General features: G+C 41.8%; 1 protein-coding gene across 5 annotated transcripts in view; it reads left to right on the top strand.

Annotated features, from left to right (window-relative positions):
* Window positions 1–14287, top strand: part of TNPO1 (transportin 1) — an 88798-nt gene that overhangs the window by 47286 nt on the left and 27225 nt on the right. For 4 of the 5 annotated variants that reach the window (XR_013995939.1, XR_013995940.1, XR_013995941.1 and 1 more), the window contains exons 6-8: window positions 1005–1138; window positions 6370–6451; window positions 11592–11714. Coding sequence is in view for 2 of the 5 variants with exons in the window: in XM_081090043.1 (XP_080946169.1) it covers window positions 1005–1138; window positions 6370–6451; window positions 11592–11714 (339 nt within the window). In the remaining 3 variants the exon portion in view is untranslated. Of the gene's footprint in view, window positions 1–1004; window positions 1139–6369; window positions 6452–9566; window positions 9752–11591; window positions 11715–14287 lie in introns of those variants that run through there. The other variant, XM_081090044.1, reaches the window with a different exon arrangement.

The raw sequence follows: 14287 nt of genomic DNA on the forward strand, positions 1-14287 counted from the left end.
GTATGGAAGGCAACTGATCTCTCTCTCTCTCCCCCCTCACCGCCCCCCCCTCACCTCCCTCCCTCCCTCCCTCCCTTTCTCCCTTTCTCCCTTTCTCTCTTTCTCTCTTTCTCTCTTTCTCTCTCCCCCTTCCCCTCTCTCTCAAATCATTAAAAAATAAATCCTCAGGTGAGGATAAAAAAAAAAGGCAATTATATTTTTAAACAAGTTAAATAGTGCTTTGGTATAACAGTAATATAAAAAGAGATCAAAATTTTAAGCACTTTCCAAGAATAAAAAATAATTTTAGCTGCAATAGTCTTGAAATTGTGGAGTAGCTACTACATAAGTCATTCTTTAAAGAGACAGTACTCATAAATTAATTGTACTGTGGAGAATAAGTTCCTGGGAGTTGCTAATGGAATTAAAAGCAGTAAAGCATGTAAGTGGATGAACTAATAGGTTACATATTGTGTGCAAGAGCTCTAAGTTAGCCCATTTGGTGTAAAAATGACTGTAGAGAAATAGTTGCCAATTTGAATTGCCTGCCCTTTTAACAGATTTTGTCACCATTACCCAATAAATGGCTTACATGTATGTAACTTTTTAACAATTTTTTACCGATATTAAGACCTCCTTTATGCTTCAAAGAAGAGAAGTGGTACAGTGGTTAGATATATGTAAGTATAGTTTTTTACAAACTGATAGTACTTAAAAGAGAAAAAGTATTGTTGACTTAAATTGGTAAGAATATTTCAGAAATTAGGGTTTTGAATTAGATATTACAGTCTCTGCCAACCAAAATAGCTTCTCATTCTAAGTTATTTAATGGTAAAATAAAAATGTATCATTATATATAAAACTGAGATTAATAATTTGTCATAAAATTGGTTAAACTTACAGATTTTTTTGAGGAAGCATTTTATGTGAACTGAAAACAATTCATACAAATTAGGTAATATTCCTCAATTTACTTTTAAAATGACTTCAATTTTTAATTAATTCTAATTAAATGTCTTTTATAGGGAGCATTTGGTGCCCTTCAGAAGATATGTGAAGATTCTGCTGAGATTTTAGATAGTGATGTTTTAGATCGTCCTCTTAACATCATGATTCCAAAATTTTTACAGTTCTTCAAGCACAGTAGTCCAAAAATAAGGTATCTATATAACTAATATTAAATTTAATTTATAAACTCTGATATAATTCTTACCACTTTCTTATTTTTACATTATTTATTATTTTTGTAACTAGCAAAATCTATTAGATATTCCACAAAGGTGAGTTTTGATAACTTACGTTTATTCCTTTAAAAACACAGCCCATAAAATACTGACTTTTGCTGCTGAAATTGTCATTGAATATGTCAGTTCTACATGTTTAATTACATTTGTAATGGTTAACAGTATGCTTTTAAGGTTCCTTGTGAAAGGTTAAAACTCAGTGTGTTGGGGGGTGTTTGTTTGGTTTTTTGTATTTTTTAATTTATGAATCTTGGCAAGTACAGGTACTTTTAATGGCAGCTGTGTAATAAAAGTTCCTCAAGTATGACATCTAAATTATTAAGTAACTAGAGGCCCAGTACACGAAATTCGTGCATGGGTAAGGTCCCTAGCAGCTGCCAGCTGCCGGCCAGGGCCTTCCTTCGTTCCACGCCACCCCCTGGTGGTCAGCGAGTGATCAAACTCCTGGTCAGTCGAACTCCCGAGGGGACACTTTGCATATTAGGCATATATACATATACATACACATACACATATACCTATTTATTTATTTATTTATTTATTTACTAATTTTAGTTAAAGGGGCTTACAACCTACTTATTAAAAAAACACACTACATTTTAATCCTGACGGTGGAAAGATTTTTTAGTGCACTCTGAAATCACATAGTGGACATGGTTGGCTGGTCCTGAAGTTAACGTAGTCTGTTTTGGTTTTTTCTCTATATCTGTAATTCCTTGAAACTGCCAAGCATCTAGTTTTGAAATATCATTATATTTAGAATATTAAATAAGCCTTTGATTAATTTTGTTGTCAGTTGTCCTATCCTATATAATAAAAGGGTAATATGCAAATTGACCCTAACAGCAGAACGACTGGTCACACTGACACACACTGACCACCAGGGGGCAGATGCTCAATGCAGGAGCTGCCCCCTGGTGGTCAGGGCGCTCCCATAGCGGGAGCTCTGCTCAGCCACAAGCCAGGCTGATGGCTGCTAGCACAGCAGTGGTGGCGGGAGCCTCTCCTGCCTCCTCAGCAGTGCTAAGGATGTCTAACTGCTCCCCACTGGCAAGTGGACATCCCTGAGGGCTCCAGGGCTGCCAAAGGGATGTCTGACTGCCAGTTTAGGCCTGCCTCAGACTGCAAGAGGGCACAGGCCGTGCTGAGGGACCCCCACGAGTGCACAAATTTTTGTACACTGGGCCTCTAGTCGCGCTATAATTATCATGATGCCTTTATTACATTGAAGTGTGTAAGACTTTGTAATTTCACCAAAAGTTCTCCAGCCTGCTATACTTTTTTCCCCTTCAATTATGTATGCTTTTTGTAACTTGAACTTTGCTTATTGTTTCTGTGGAAAAGTCATTGCTCTTCTGGTTGTCATTTGATTTTTGTTTTTTTTATGATTGTCAGTACATCATGCTTTTATGTAGAATAATCAAATATATTACTACTAGGGGCCTGGTGCACGAAATTCGTGCACTGGGTGGGGGGGGGGGGAGTGTCCCTCAGCCCAGCCTGCCCCCTCTCACATACTGGGAGCCCTCAGGCGTTGACCCGCCTCACCCTCCGGTCGCCTGATCGGCCCCTTGCCCAAGCCTGACGCCTCCACCAGAGGTGTCAGGCTTGGACAGGGGACTCCAATCTCCCCCTGATCACTGGCTCTGACCCCGCCCAGGCCTGAGGCCTCTGGCCCAGGAATCATGCCTGGGCAGGGGACTCCCATCTCCCTCTGATCGCTTGCTCCACCCCCCGCCCAAGACTGATGCCTCTGACCCAGGCTTCAGGCCTGGGCAAGGGGACCATCATATCCCCCCAATCCCCGGCTCCGCCCCCCACCCAGGCCTGATGCCTCGGCCAGAGGAGTTGACCCTCATCACCCTCCAATCACCAATCACCGGATCGGCCGCCCCTTGACCAGGCCTGAGGCCTCCGGCAGAGGTGTCAGGCCTGGGCAGGGGACCCCCAGCTCCCCGCGGTTGCAGGCTCCGCCACTGCCCAGGCCTAACGCCTCTGGCCTAGGCTTCCAGCCCGGGCAGCGGGGACCTGCAGTGGCAGCGGGAGGCGCCGCGATCGTGGGCTTCGCTTTAGGCCCAGGCAAGGGACCCCTAGCTCCTGGGACTGCCAGCTTCGACTGTGCCCAGCTCCCATCGCTGGCTCCACCCCTACTTCCTGCTATCACTGGCCAGGGCGGCAAAGGTGCCTGATTCTCCGATCATGGCTGGGGGGCAGGGCAAAGGCGGCCCCAGGGCCGCCTTTGCCCTGCCCCCCAGCTCTTAGCTCCCCCCTGGGTTTCCAATCACTGTCAGTGGCAGGGGGCTTCTTCCTGCTTTCCCTTTCGCCTCCCTGCATTGTGCCTACATATGCAAATTAGCCGCCATCTTGTTGGCAGTTAACTGCCAATCTTAGTTGGCAGTTAATTTGCATATAGCCCTGATTAGCCAATGAAAAAGGTATCGCTGTACGCCAATTACCATTTTTCTCTTTTATTAGTGTAGATGTATTGTAGAAATTACGTAGTTTCTAGAGGATTCAGGGATATACAACTGAATGAACGTTAGTGTATATGCTTTAACTTTTGGTTCAGATGTCCATTGGGGCTTACTTCAGGATTCCAAACTGTGTTTCGAAGGATTGTGGTTTCAACAGTGTAACCAGAGGGTAAATTGGGAATCTTTTTCTTGCTTAAATTCTTTATTTAATTCTTACATTTTTACCTCGATTTAATTTTACTTGTCCTCTTACGCAGTACTTAATCTAGTGTTAAACTCACAGTAGGAACTTAATAGATGCTTATTTGTGGGTAATGTCATGCAAATAAATATTTTCAAAATAAAATTTTACTCTTCCTGGCAGAGGAAATTAGATAGAGGAGTTCATATTCCCTTGGAAAGTATTCCCCATTGAACATTTCCACTGAGGTGTGAAATTGTGGTGATTTGCATACTTCTAAGAAATTTACTTTTTTGTGACCAGTTCTCAGCAATTAAAACAGAAAAACCAAAAAAATATTCCTGATAATAGGTACACCATTACTGGATATAAAAACTTATTTTGTAATTATAATACGTGTACTTAAAACTTAACAAGGTACACGTAGTTTAGCAATACAGAAATGTTTCCATTTAGTGAATGTTCATTACTGCCCATTTGAGATTCTGTTGAATATAGTGTTAAAATATTTTTATTTTAATGTATATTTGAGTAAATGATATCTGTTGTGTGTTTTATCTGTGCACTAAACGTATTTTACATCTTTATGTAGTTTTATTCCACAAAATTATTTAATAATTATCAATACAGTTTAACTGGTGTTTACTGTGAGTATATTTCCCTCTCACAGTAACTAGTAGACTTTGAGAATATAGAATGAGGCAAACAAATACAGTTTTATCCATCACATGACTAAGCAATTTAAAAATCGGAGGCATTTTATTTTTTTAATCACAGTAGAGGTGCACAAATTGGGTTATGTTTCGTAACATTCTCATCATTTCCCACTTCCATTCAATCCGTAGTTATTTATTATTTTTAATAATCGCTCAAACCCACCAAATATAATAAAAGCAAAGGCCTTGAAAATAACCTATATCTAATCCCAACTTGATCCTTTTCTTGGAATTTTTAGAAAATAATTTTATTGATCTTGGTTTTCAATTTTATAGAAGGTATATGAATTTAATCTTTGGCACCTTAAATTTAATATGTTGCTAAGATTCATCCATGTTGTGTCACTATTGGTCATTTGTTTTGACTACTGTATATTATTCCTTTGTGTGACAGTTAAATAGTTTATTCATGTATACGCACGCCCAGTGGCCTTTGGGTGCTTCCAGGTTCTTGCTTTTGTGGGTAGTGCTACTGAAACATCTATATGTTTGTCTCCTTTTGTCTATTTTCACGAGTTTCTCTTAGGGAGGTTATAAAATCTTGGGAAGGAATTTTTGAGACACAGGGATTTCCTGGATATACATATTCAGCTTTTGGTGGTGTCACACATTTTAATTTTTGCCAATCAAACAGATATAAAATGGTTTTTCAAAATGGCTTACTTTTCTGTCACTAATCATGTTGAACATCTTAATGTTTTTTGGCTGTATGTAGTGATTTTTTCTTCTGTCTTCTTTTTTCTATTGGGTTATTAGAAGAGGAGGCCTACAGCAGGGGTCCTCAAACTTTTTAAACCGGGGGCCAGTTCACTGTCCCTCAGACCGTTGGTGGGCCGGACTATAGTTTAAAAAAAACTATGAACAAATTCCTATGCACACTGCACATATCTTATTTTGAAGTAAAAAAACAAAATGGGAACAAATACAATATTTGTATTTGCATGTGGCCCGCGGGCCGTAGTTTGAGGACCCCTGGCCTACAGGATGGTAATAATTGATAAATAATACGATTTCTTGTTAAATACTACGAAAAGTGAGAAAAAGGGGTTAGACAGTGACTCAGAAGTATTTTGTATAGAAGGTTTTCTGAAAAGGTAACATTTGTATAGACCTTGCACCAAGTAAAGTAGTAAATTTTTGCAAGATCAAGGGAAAGATTGGGGGAATAGCAAGTACAAAGGCTCTGGAGTTACGAAGAGGCCTTTTAGAGTGACAGGAGAAAAAAAAATTTGTAGCATAGTAGGAAATGAAGTTAGGGGTACGGAGTAGCCACATTATAGAGTAATATCTAGGCCAGCGAAATCCAACCATGACCATGACCTGTGAGCTAAGAATGATTTTAAGTAGTGCCATTAAGAATTGCTGTGGAATTGAATTGGTTATGTCAGAACAAATAGACTGTAGACTGTTGCAAGTTATTCGTTTCAAAGGAATGCTTATTTTTAAGTCTGTAGGTAAATAAAATAAATTACCATTATGTACCCATCCAGCCTTCCATTTTTCAGTTATCTACTATTAAAAATGTGCACGTTCTTTCAGACACTCACTTTTATAGAAGCAATAATATATTGCTCTGCAACTTGCATTTTTCACTTAATATATTATTCCTATTCTTTCTGTGTTAATAACAGAGAAATTTTACTCATTTTTTTAGAGTGTGTGTATGTGTATTGCTGTACATACATAGTAATATTTTTATAGAGGAATGTTTAAGATTTTTGCAAATAGAAAAATGATGCAATGAGCATATGCTAAATCTTAAATTTTGTTTCTAGGTCTCACGCTGTTGCATGTGTCAATCAGTTTATCATCAGTAGAACTCAAGCTCTGATGTTGCACATTGATTCTTTCATTGAGGTAAGATTTATCCTCTCCTTTGTTTTTGAGAAGGTTAGATAATGTTCATTGCATATAGTTTTTATAACTATAAACTTTTCCTCTGTCACTGATTTTTCCACTTGTATCATGATGTACATACTGATTGTGGTATGTTTAATATCTTCAGCATAAAAATTTCTGCTTCAATATACTGTTCAGTTGCATATGGAAATTAAATTTCCCAAGTCATTTGCAATATGGTGAGGTTGAATAAACTTAACTTGATAAAGAATCTGAAGGCACAAGCTAAAAGAACACTACACTAAGTCTTCACTTTACGTCATCAGTATGTTCTGTAGCTTTAAGCCAAGCAAGTATTATGAAACCAATTTCACCGTAGGACTGATTGATATAAACAAGAATTAAATTCCTACCACATCTCACCAATCTATATATATAAAAGTCTAAGCAACTGTTACGACCGGACAACCGGGTGACCAACTGGTAGCTATGACTCACACTGACCACCAGGGGGCAGATGCTCAGTGCAGGAGCTGGCCCCTGATGGTCAGTGTGCTCCCACAGCCGGTCTCCCATGGCCAGCCAACCTCTCGTGGTCTCCTCCGCCACCCCGGCCGACTGGCCCTGATCAGCTCCTATCTGCCCCGATTGCCCGCTAGGCCGAGGTACCCCACCCATGCATGAATTCATGCACCGGGCCTCTAGTGTTATAGGACCTGCTGTACTTCCGTTTTCTATTGGTTTCCATTGTGAAAGGATTGTTTAAGTTCCCTACCCACTTAACTTTTATTTTCACCAAATAAATTAGTTTATTTTTTCTGAGCTTTTTATCTTAAAAAAAAAATCCCTCAAAGGCCACATTTATGTTGGAAAATTATTGGAGGGGGGGAATCTTGTTTTGTTTTTCTCATTTGCTTAGTACTTACTATGAATCAGGCACTGTACTTGGTGCTAGGGTATTTTCAGTCTAGTTTGATACAGAGGTTAGTGCATAATATTAGAAGTTTGGAGTAAGACTACCTGGGTTCAACTTCCAGCTCTACAGTTTAGTAGTGGTTAACCTTGGGGACCTTAATGAATTGGTGTTTTCCATTTCATCATCTGTAAAATGAGGCTAATAATAGACCTACCTTGTTGGATTATTATATATATGCTGTAAATAGGAACAGTGCCTGCCACAGAGTAAGCCCTCTACTTGTTAACTACTGCTATTATTATTTTTAGAAATTGTAGTTATAATGGTATTTCCTCTTAGTACTCTTCAACAGTTCAAGGAAACTGTAATGGACATACCAGCATCTTATATAATTTATAATTTATAATAAAAGGAATTAAATTCTCTCTAAAAATAAAAATTTAAGAACATTTCCCAACATCTTAAATATTTTCCATTTGTGTTTATGCCATATTAACACTTCTCTGCTGCTTGAAAGCTGTAGAAGAGTCCACCGGTTTTCCATCCTCCATGAGCAGTAACCCCCAGTGGAGGGGCCTGACACACAGTAGTCCCTCAGTAACTATTTACTAAATGAATAAATGCATTGTTTTCTTCCATTACTAGTATTTTCATTAGGGGCTAAAGTCATGTCTGCTAAGTTTGACATTATTGATGGAAAGTGTATTGGTTACTGATATGCGGCTATAACCTACCTTGGCAAAGCTGTGTATTCATATTAAGTAAGACAACATCAAATTTAATGAAGGATGTAATCTAACATACAAAGGAGCACCTGATGGAAAAACATTATTCTTCTCTGACCTTATAAAATATATTCGATTAAAAAAGGAACTAAAGAGTTTTGAAAGCATCAGGGTGTTGGGGAAATCAAAGTTTTTTAAATGCTAGAAACAGTACTTCACATACTGCCATATTTGATATTTGAACTTCTCCATTGTCTTACCCCTTTCTTGAAATGAGGTTTTAGGTTTATCTATTTGGAGACGTTTTTGTGATTTCATGGGAAAAGACAATGGGGCACATTGGATTTTTATTTATTTACTAGGGGCCCGGTGCACGAAATTCGTGCACTGGGTGTGGGGGGGGGGGGGAGAGTGTCCCTCAGCCCAGCCTGCCCCCTCTCACATACTGGGAGCCCTCAGGCGTTGACCCCCATCACCCTCCGATCGCCTGATCGGCCCCTTGCCCAGGCCTGACGCCTCCGCCAGAGGTGTCAGGCTTGGACAGGGGACCCCCATCTCCCCCCGATCACTGGCTCTGGCCCCCGCCCAGGCCTGAAGCCTCTGGCCCAGGAATCATGCCTGGGCAGGGGACCCCCATCTCCCTCTGATCACTTGCTCCACCCCCTGCCCAAGACTGACGCCTCTGACCCAGGCTTCAGGCCTGGGCAAGGGGACCATCATATCCCCCCAATCCCCGGCTCCGCCCCCCACCCAGGCCTGATGCCTCGGCCAGAGGAGTTGACCCTCATCACCCTCCAATCACCAATCACCGGATCGGCCCTTTGACCGGGCCTGAGGCCTCTGGCAGAGGTGTCAGGCCTGGGCAGGGGAAACCCAGCTCCCCGCGGTTGCAGGCTCCGCCACTGCCCAGGCCTAACGCCTCTGGCCTAGGCGTCCGGCCCGGGCAGCGGGGACCTGCAGTGGCAGCGGGGGGCGCCGCGATCGTGGGCTTCACTTTAGGCCCAGGCAAGGGACCCCTAGCTCCTGGGACTGCCAGCTTCAACCGTGTCCAGCTCCCATCGCTGGCTCCACCCCTACTTCCTGCTATCACTGGCCAGGGCGGCAAAGGCGCCTGATTCTCCGATCATGGCCGCCTTTGCCCTGCCCCCCAGCTCTTAGCTCCCCCCTGGGTTTCCAATCACTGTCAGTGGCAGGGGGCTTCTTCCTGCTTTCCCTTTCGCCTCCCTGCATTGTGCCTACATATGCAAATTAGCCGCCATCTTGTTGGCAGTTAACTGCCAATCTTAGTTGGCAGTTAATTTGCATATAGCCCTGATTAGCCAATGAAAAAGGTATCGCCGTACGCCAATTACCATTTTTCTCTTTTATTAGTGTAGATTTTAATGATATTTTTAGTGCTTTTAAAGTATATGTGTGTTTGTATATAAAGTAGAATTTCAGAAGTGGGATAGGAAAAGTTTATTATTTTTTCTTTTCACATCCCTGCTTGCAGCCTCACCAAGAGACAACTTGTTCTTCTAGTGGAGGCTGTTGGTGTAGTATAATGAATGTGGACTTACCCATGATTTCATGAAAAACAAATTCATATCCCCCCACTGGCTAGCAAGTGACTTAACATCTAAACTTCTGTATCTTTATCTGTAAAGTTAAATAAACATCCTGGAGTTGCGATGACTGAACATTCTTTTCATTCAGACTCTTTGTTGTTGTTTTTTAACCTTGTAGAGAAACTTCCTAAGAACAGTATGAGATTGATTACTTTTATTATTTTTTCAGTAGTTGACCTGGTGGTGAACAATGGCAGTTTAGGATTAATTTTCAGAAACTCAGTTTGTGTGTGTGTGTGTGTGTGTGTGTGTGTGTGTGTGTGTATTTATAATTTCCCAATTACTGATGCTTTTATAGAATCTGCACCTGTTACCACCTTAAGAATCAGAGTTGGTAGGACTAAATCTCTTGACAGACAGTAATTGTCAAGGGTAAATCAAATTCTATTTTAATGCTATTTCTGGATCAACTGGATGAGTGCCCCTGTGTCCCAATGACACGGTTTTATTCTCACAAACTAAAAGTTACCTCAAAACACAACCAATCATACTCTCTCAGAAAGAATGGTTTTAAGATTATTTACCAAAACTATGATTTTTGGCAATTATCATTCTACATTTGTCTTGTTTTATAATCTAATAGAGGCTCGGTGCATGAAATTTGTGCACAGGTAGTGTCCCTAGGCCTGGCCTGTAATCTGGGCCAGTCTTCCCCGGCTGCCAGGGAAAATCAGCCTCTGTGTATGGGGCAACCAGTGGGGCGATCGGGGCCCGACTTGCACCCACCTTGGCCTAGTGCAGGGGTGGGCAAACTTTTTGACTCGAGGGCCACGATGGGTTCTTAAACTGGACCAGAGGGCCGGAACAAAAGCATGGATGGAGTGTTTGTGTGAACTAATATAAATTCAAAGTAAACATCATTACATAAAAGGGTACGGTCTTTTTTTTTTTAGTTTTATTCATTTCAAACGGGCCGGATCCGGTCCGCGGGCCATAGTTTGCCCACGGCTGGCCTAGTGCCACCCATGTTTGCTGCCACCCATCCCCAGTTCCCTGTTCCCCATTGGGCGATCAGAGCCTTCTGGCCGAGGGGAGGGACTGAGAGGTTTGCCAGCAGGCCCCAGTCAGGCAATCGGGGGTAGCGGGCTGGGGGTAGCTCCTGCCTTGAGTGTCTGCCCCTCTGGTGGTCAGTGCATGTCATAGTGACCGGTCATTCTGCAGTCCGGTCGATTTGCATATTGCACTTATCTTACCTAATAATAGACAAACATGTAAATTAACCATACCTTTGCTACACTAACCAGCCAATCAGGAGAGTATGCAAATTAACCTAACAAAGATGGCTACATTTTGCATACATAGGCTCCAAGTGGTGGAGCGAAGCCTGATGGCCTGGGGGCCGGAGCAGCGAAGCCTCACGGCCCCGGGGCCGGCGGAGCAGCAAAAGCCTCACAGCCCTGGGGCTGGTGGAGCAGGCTTTGACTTCGGGGCCGGCTCCGGCTGTAGCCCGGCCAGAGCGAAGACCTGGGTGCCAGGTGCCAGGGCAAAGGAAGTCCTATTGCATGAATCTCTTCGTGCAGCAGGCCTCTAGTTATATAGAATATTATAGGCCCGTGGTTGGCAAACTGCGGCTCGCGAGCCACATGCTTCTCTTTGGCCCCTTGAGTGTGGCTCTTCCTAAGCCTTAGGAGTACCCTAATTAAGTTAATAACAATGTACCTACCTATATAGGTTAAGTTTAAAAAATTTGGCTCTCAAAGGAAATTTCAATCGTTGTACTGTTGATATTTGGCTCTGTTGACTAATGAGTTTGCCAACCACTGTTGTAGGCCAGTTAATTCAGTCTTTATTAGTACTATATTTTCTTAGGGTTTTTAAATGTTACCAACTTGCAGATTACTGGTTATTATTACAAACTTTTCTAATGTATTGGAGTAATTAATTAGGAAAAAATATTTCTTGTGTAATAGAACCTCTTTGCATTGGCTGGGGATGAAGAACCAGAGGTACGAAAAAATGTGTGCCGGGCACTTGTGATGCTGCTTGAAGTTCGAATGGATCGCCTGCTTCCTCACATGCATAATATAGTTGAGGTAACACAGGCAATTTAAACGTTCTTTCATCATCTTTCTTTCACGAAAAATCTTGGGCACAAAATGTATAATATGCATCCACTGTTTTCTAATATATATTATTTAACACATTTTAGGGGGAGACTATAAAAATAGTGATTTTCTTAAAATTATAAATTATCTTTATGGTGATTTTTCTTTCATGAGACTTAAGATGTTTTAAGATTGATTGCTTTTACTGATTGCTTTTATTAAGATGTTTCAAAGAGGAAAAATTATTTATAGTGGTAAATAGCTTTTAACCAGGATAACTAGGAAATATTTCGATTATTTGTGTTTACTAGGTATGAGTTAGGCTAAATGCTCAATAAGAGATTCTGTGGTATATTCTTGTGTCATTAAGAGTTTTCTACCCATTACTGGTAAAGTTGATCTGATCAACTTGTGATTTATGTTAACAAAGAGATTTCTGAGTAGAAAATACATCACCACTATAGTTCTGGCAAACTATTTAGATTTTAAAATGTGATTAAAATAATTTTACTAGGAAATTTATTGATCACAGTTGAGCCATATTTAAAGGAACGAATAAATAATAAGATGTAATTATTTCTAGAACAAAATAATTTGCAAATGTATTAAATATTGTGCATCTAGTTCCTCCCTTTTCACTTTCAGAGGTGCATGTGGTACAGAGAGAGATCTCTTTTTAATGGATGGGGTCTAAGATTTGTTAAAAGGCTAGCACTCCTGATGTGCAGCAACTCCTTTTGTAAAACATTAGGAAAGATAATTGTAGAGATAAGCATATGTAGCAGTATAATATGGGAATAAATGACAGTTTCTCTGAGGAGCCTGTTCCTCCATAAAGTGTTTAGAAGAATCAGGTGGAGTTAGTTGAAAGCTTAAGGAGTTTGGAGTTAACCAGAAAGTTAAGAAAGACATTTTATCATTTTCTAGGACCATATCAGGGATGGGAGCCTAATTTATAATGCTACAATTGTTTCTTCAGCAACTAGAGGCCCGGTGCATGAAATTCATACACGGGCAGGGGGTCCCTCAGCTCAGCCTGCACCCTCTCCAATCTGGGACCCCTTGAGGAATGTCCGACTGCCAGTTTAGGCCCGATCTTACAGGGACCACTGGCTCCTAACTGCTCACCTGCCTGCCTGATCACCCCTAACCCCTCTGCCTGCCTGATGCCCCTAACTGCCTCTGCCTGCCTGCCTGATTGCTCCTAACCGCCTCTGCCTGACTGATTGCCCCTAACCGCCTCTGCCTGCCTGCCTGATTACCCCTAACCCCTCTGCCTGATGCCCCTAACTGCCTCTGCCTGCCCGCCTGAGTGCCCCTAACCGCCTCTGCCTGCCTGCCTGATCACACCTAACCGCCTATGCCTCGGCCCCGCCCACCACTGTGCCTTTATCCAGAAGATGTCTGATCTAATTAATTAGCATGTTACCCTTTTATTAGTATAGATACTCTGCATGGTAGTAGGATATGATATGGAATGTAATAGGGTTGGCTTGCCACAACACTGTTTGTTGTATTGCCATATTTTTCCATGTGAGATGTTTCAATCAGGCAGAGGATGTGTATGAAGAATTCATCACTTAACCCCAATTCCAAGTCCCAGGTACATTGGGAATAATGTGTGACTCATGTTTATTTTGATTTTGCATATAAGGATTTTTTAAAGAGATTCAGACAATATGCCTTTAGATTTGGGAGCAGTGTTCCTCCAACTAAGAGTGAATTTGGCCTGGTATATTCAAAGCACATGATAAACTTATTTTGTTGGAAACTACAAATTATAATTGCACTAAGAAATGTCACTTTCTAAATTTAAAAAGACTTTTGTAATTGTATTATATATACATATATATCTTTAAATACATGAAATATATACTTACAAGAGACACCTTGAATAGATCTATATAAATAAAGAGGTAATATGCAAATTAGGCTGGGATGCTGTAACGGTCATGACCAGCTCAGAAGGAGGGGCCTGGCGTGAGCCCAGAGCCTGAGAGAACAACAGACAGGGCAGCCTGTACCCAGCCCTGGAGCTGGAGACACAAACCCACAAGGGGGGCCAGCCCCCAGCCCCAGCCCCACGGCCATGGCACTGGGCTGCTAGGGCCGGAGTGGAGACACAAACCTGCAGGGCGGCCGGGTTCAATTCTGATCAAGGCCATGTACCTAGGTTGCAGGCTCCTCCCTGGCCGGGGCCCAGGTCAGGGCTCATGCAGGAGGCAACCAATCGAAGTGTGCCTCTCACATTAATATTTCTCTCTGTCTTTCCCACTCTCTTCCATGCTCTCTAAAAATCAATGGGAAAATATCCTGTGAAGATAAAAAAGGAAGGAGGGAGGAAGGAAGAAAGAAAGAAATGTCATATCCTATGAAAGAGACATCTTGAAGATGCCTAAAGAAAGTTCTTTTTTTCATGGTGAAGGGACTGGAGTCTGTGTTGATGAAAACACCTTGGCGGCTGCGGTGGCCGGCAGTGGCAGCAGCAGTGGGGTGATGGGGGTGGCACCTTCCCCTGATCAGCCAGTTGCCTCCTGCAGAGGGAGGCTAGACTGCATCCC

This window comes from Myotis nattereri (genome assembly GCF_964212035.1).
Source record: "Myotis nattereri genome assembly, chromosome: 4".
NCBI classification, from domain to species: domain Eukaryota; kingdom Metazoa; phylum Chordata; class Mammalia; order Chiroptera; family Vespertilionidae; genus Myotis; species Myotis nattereri.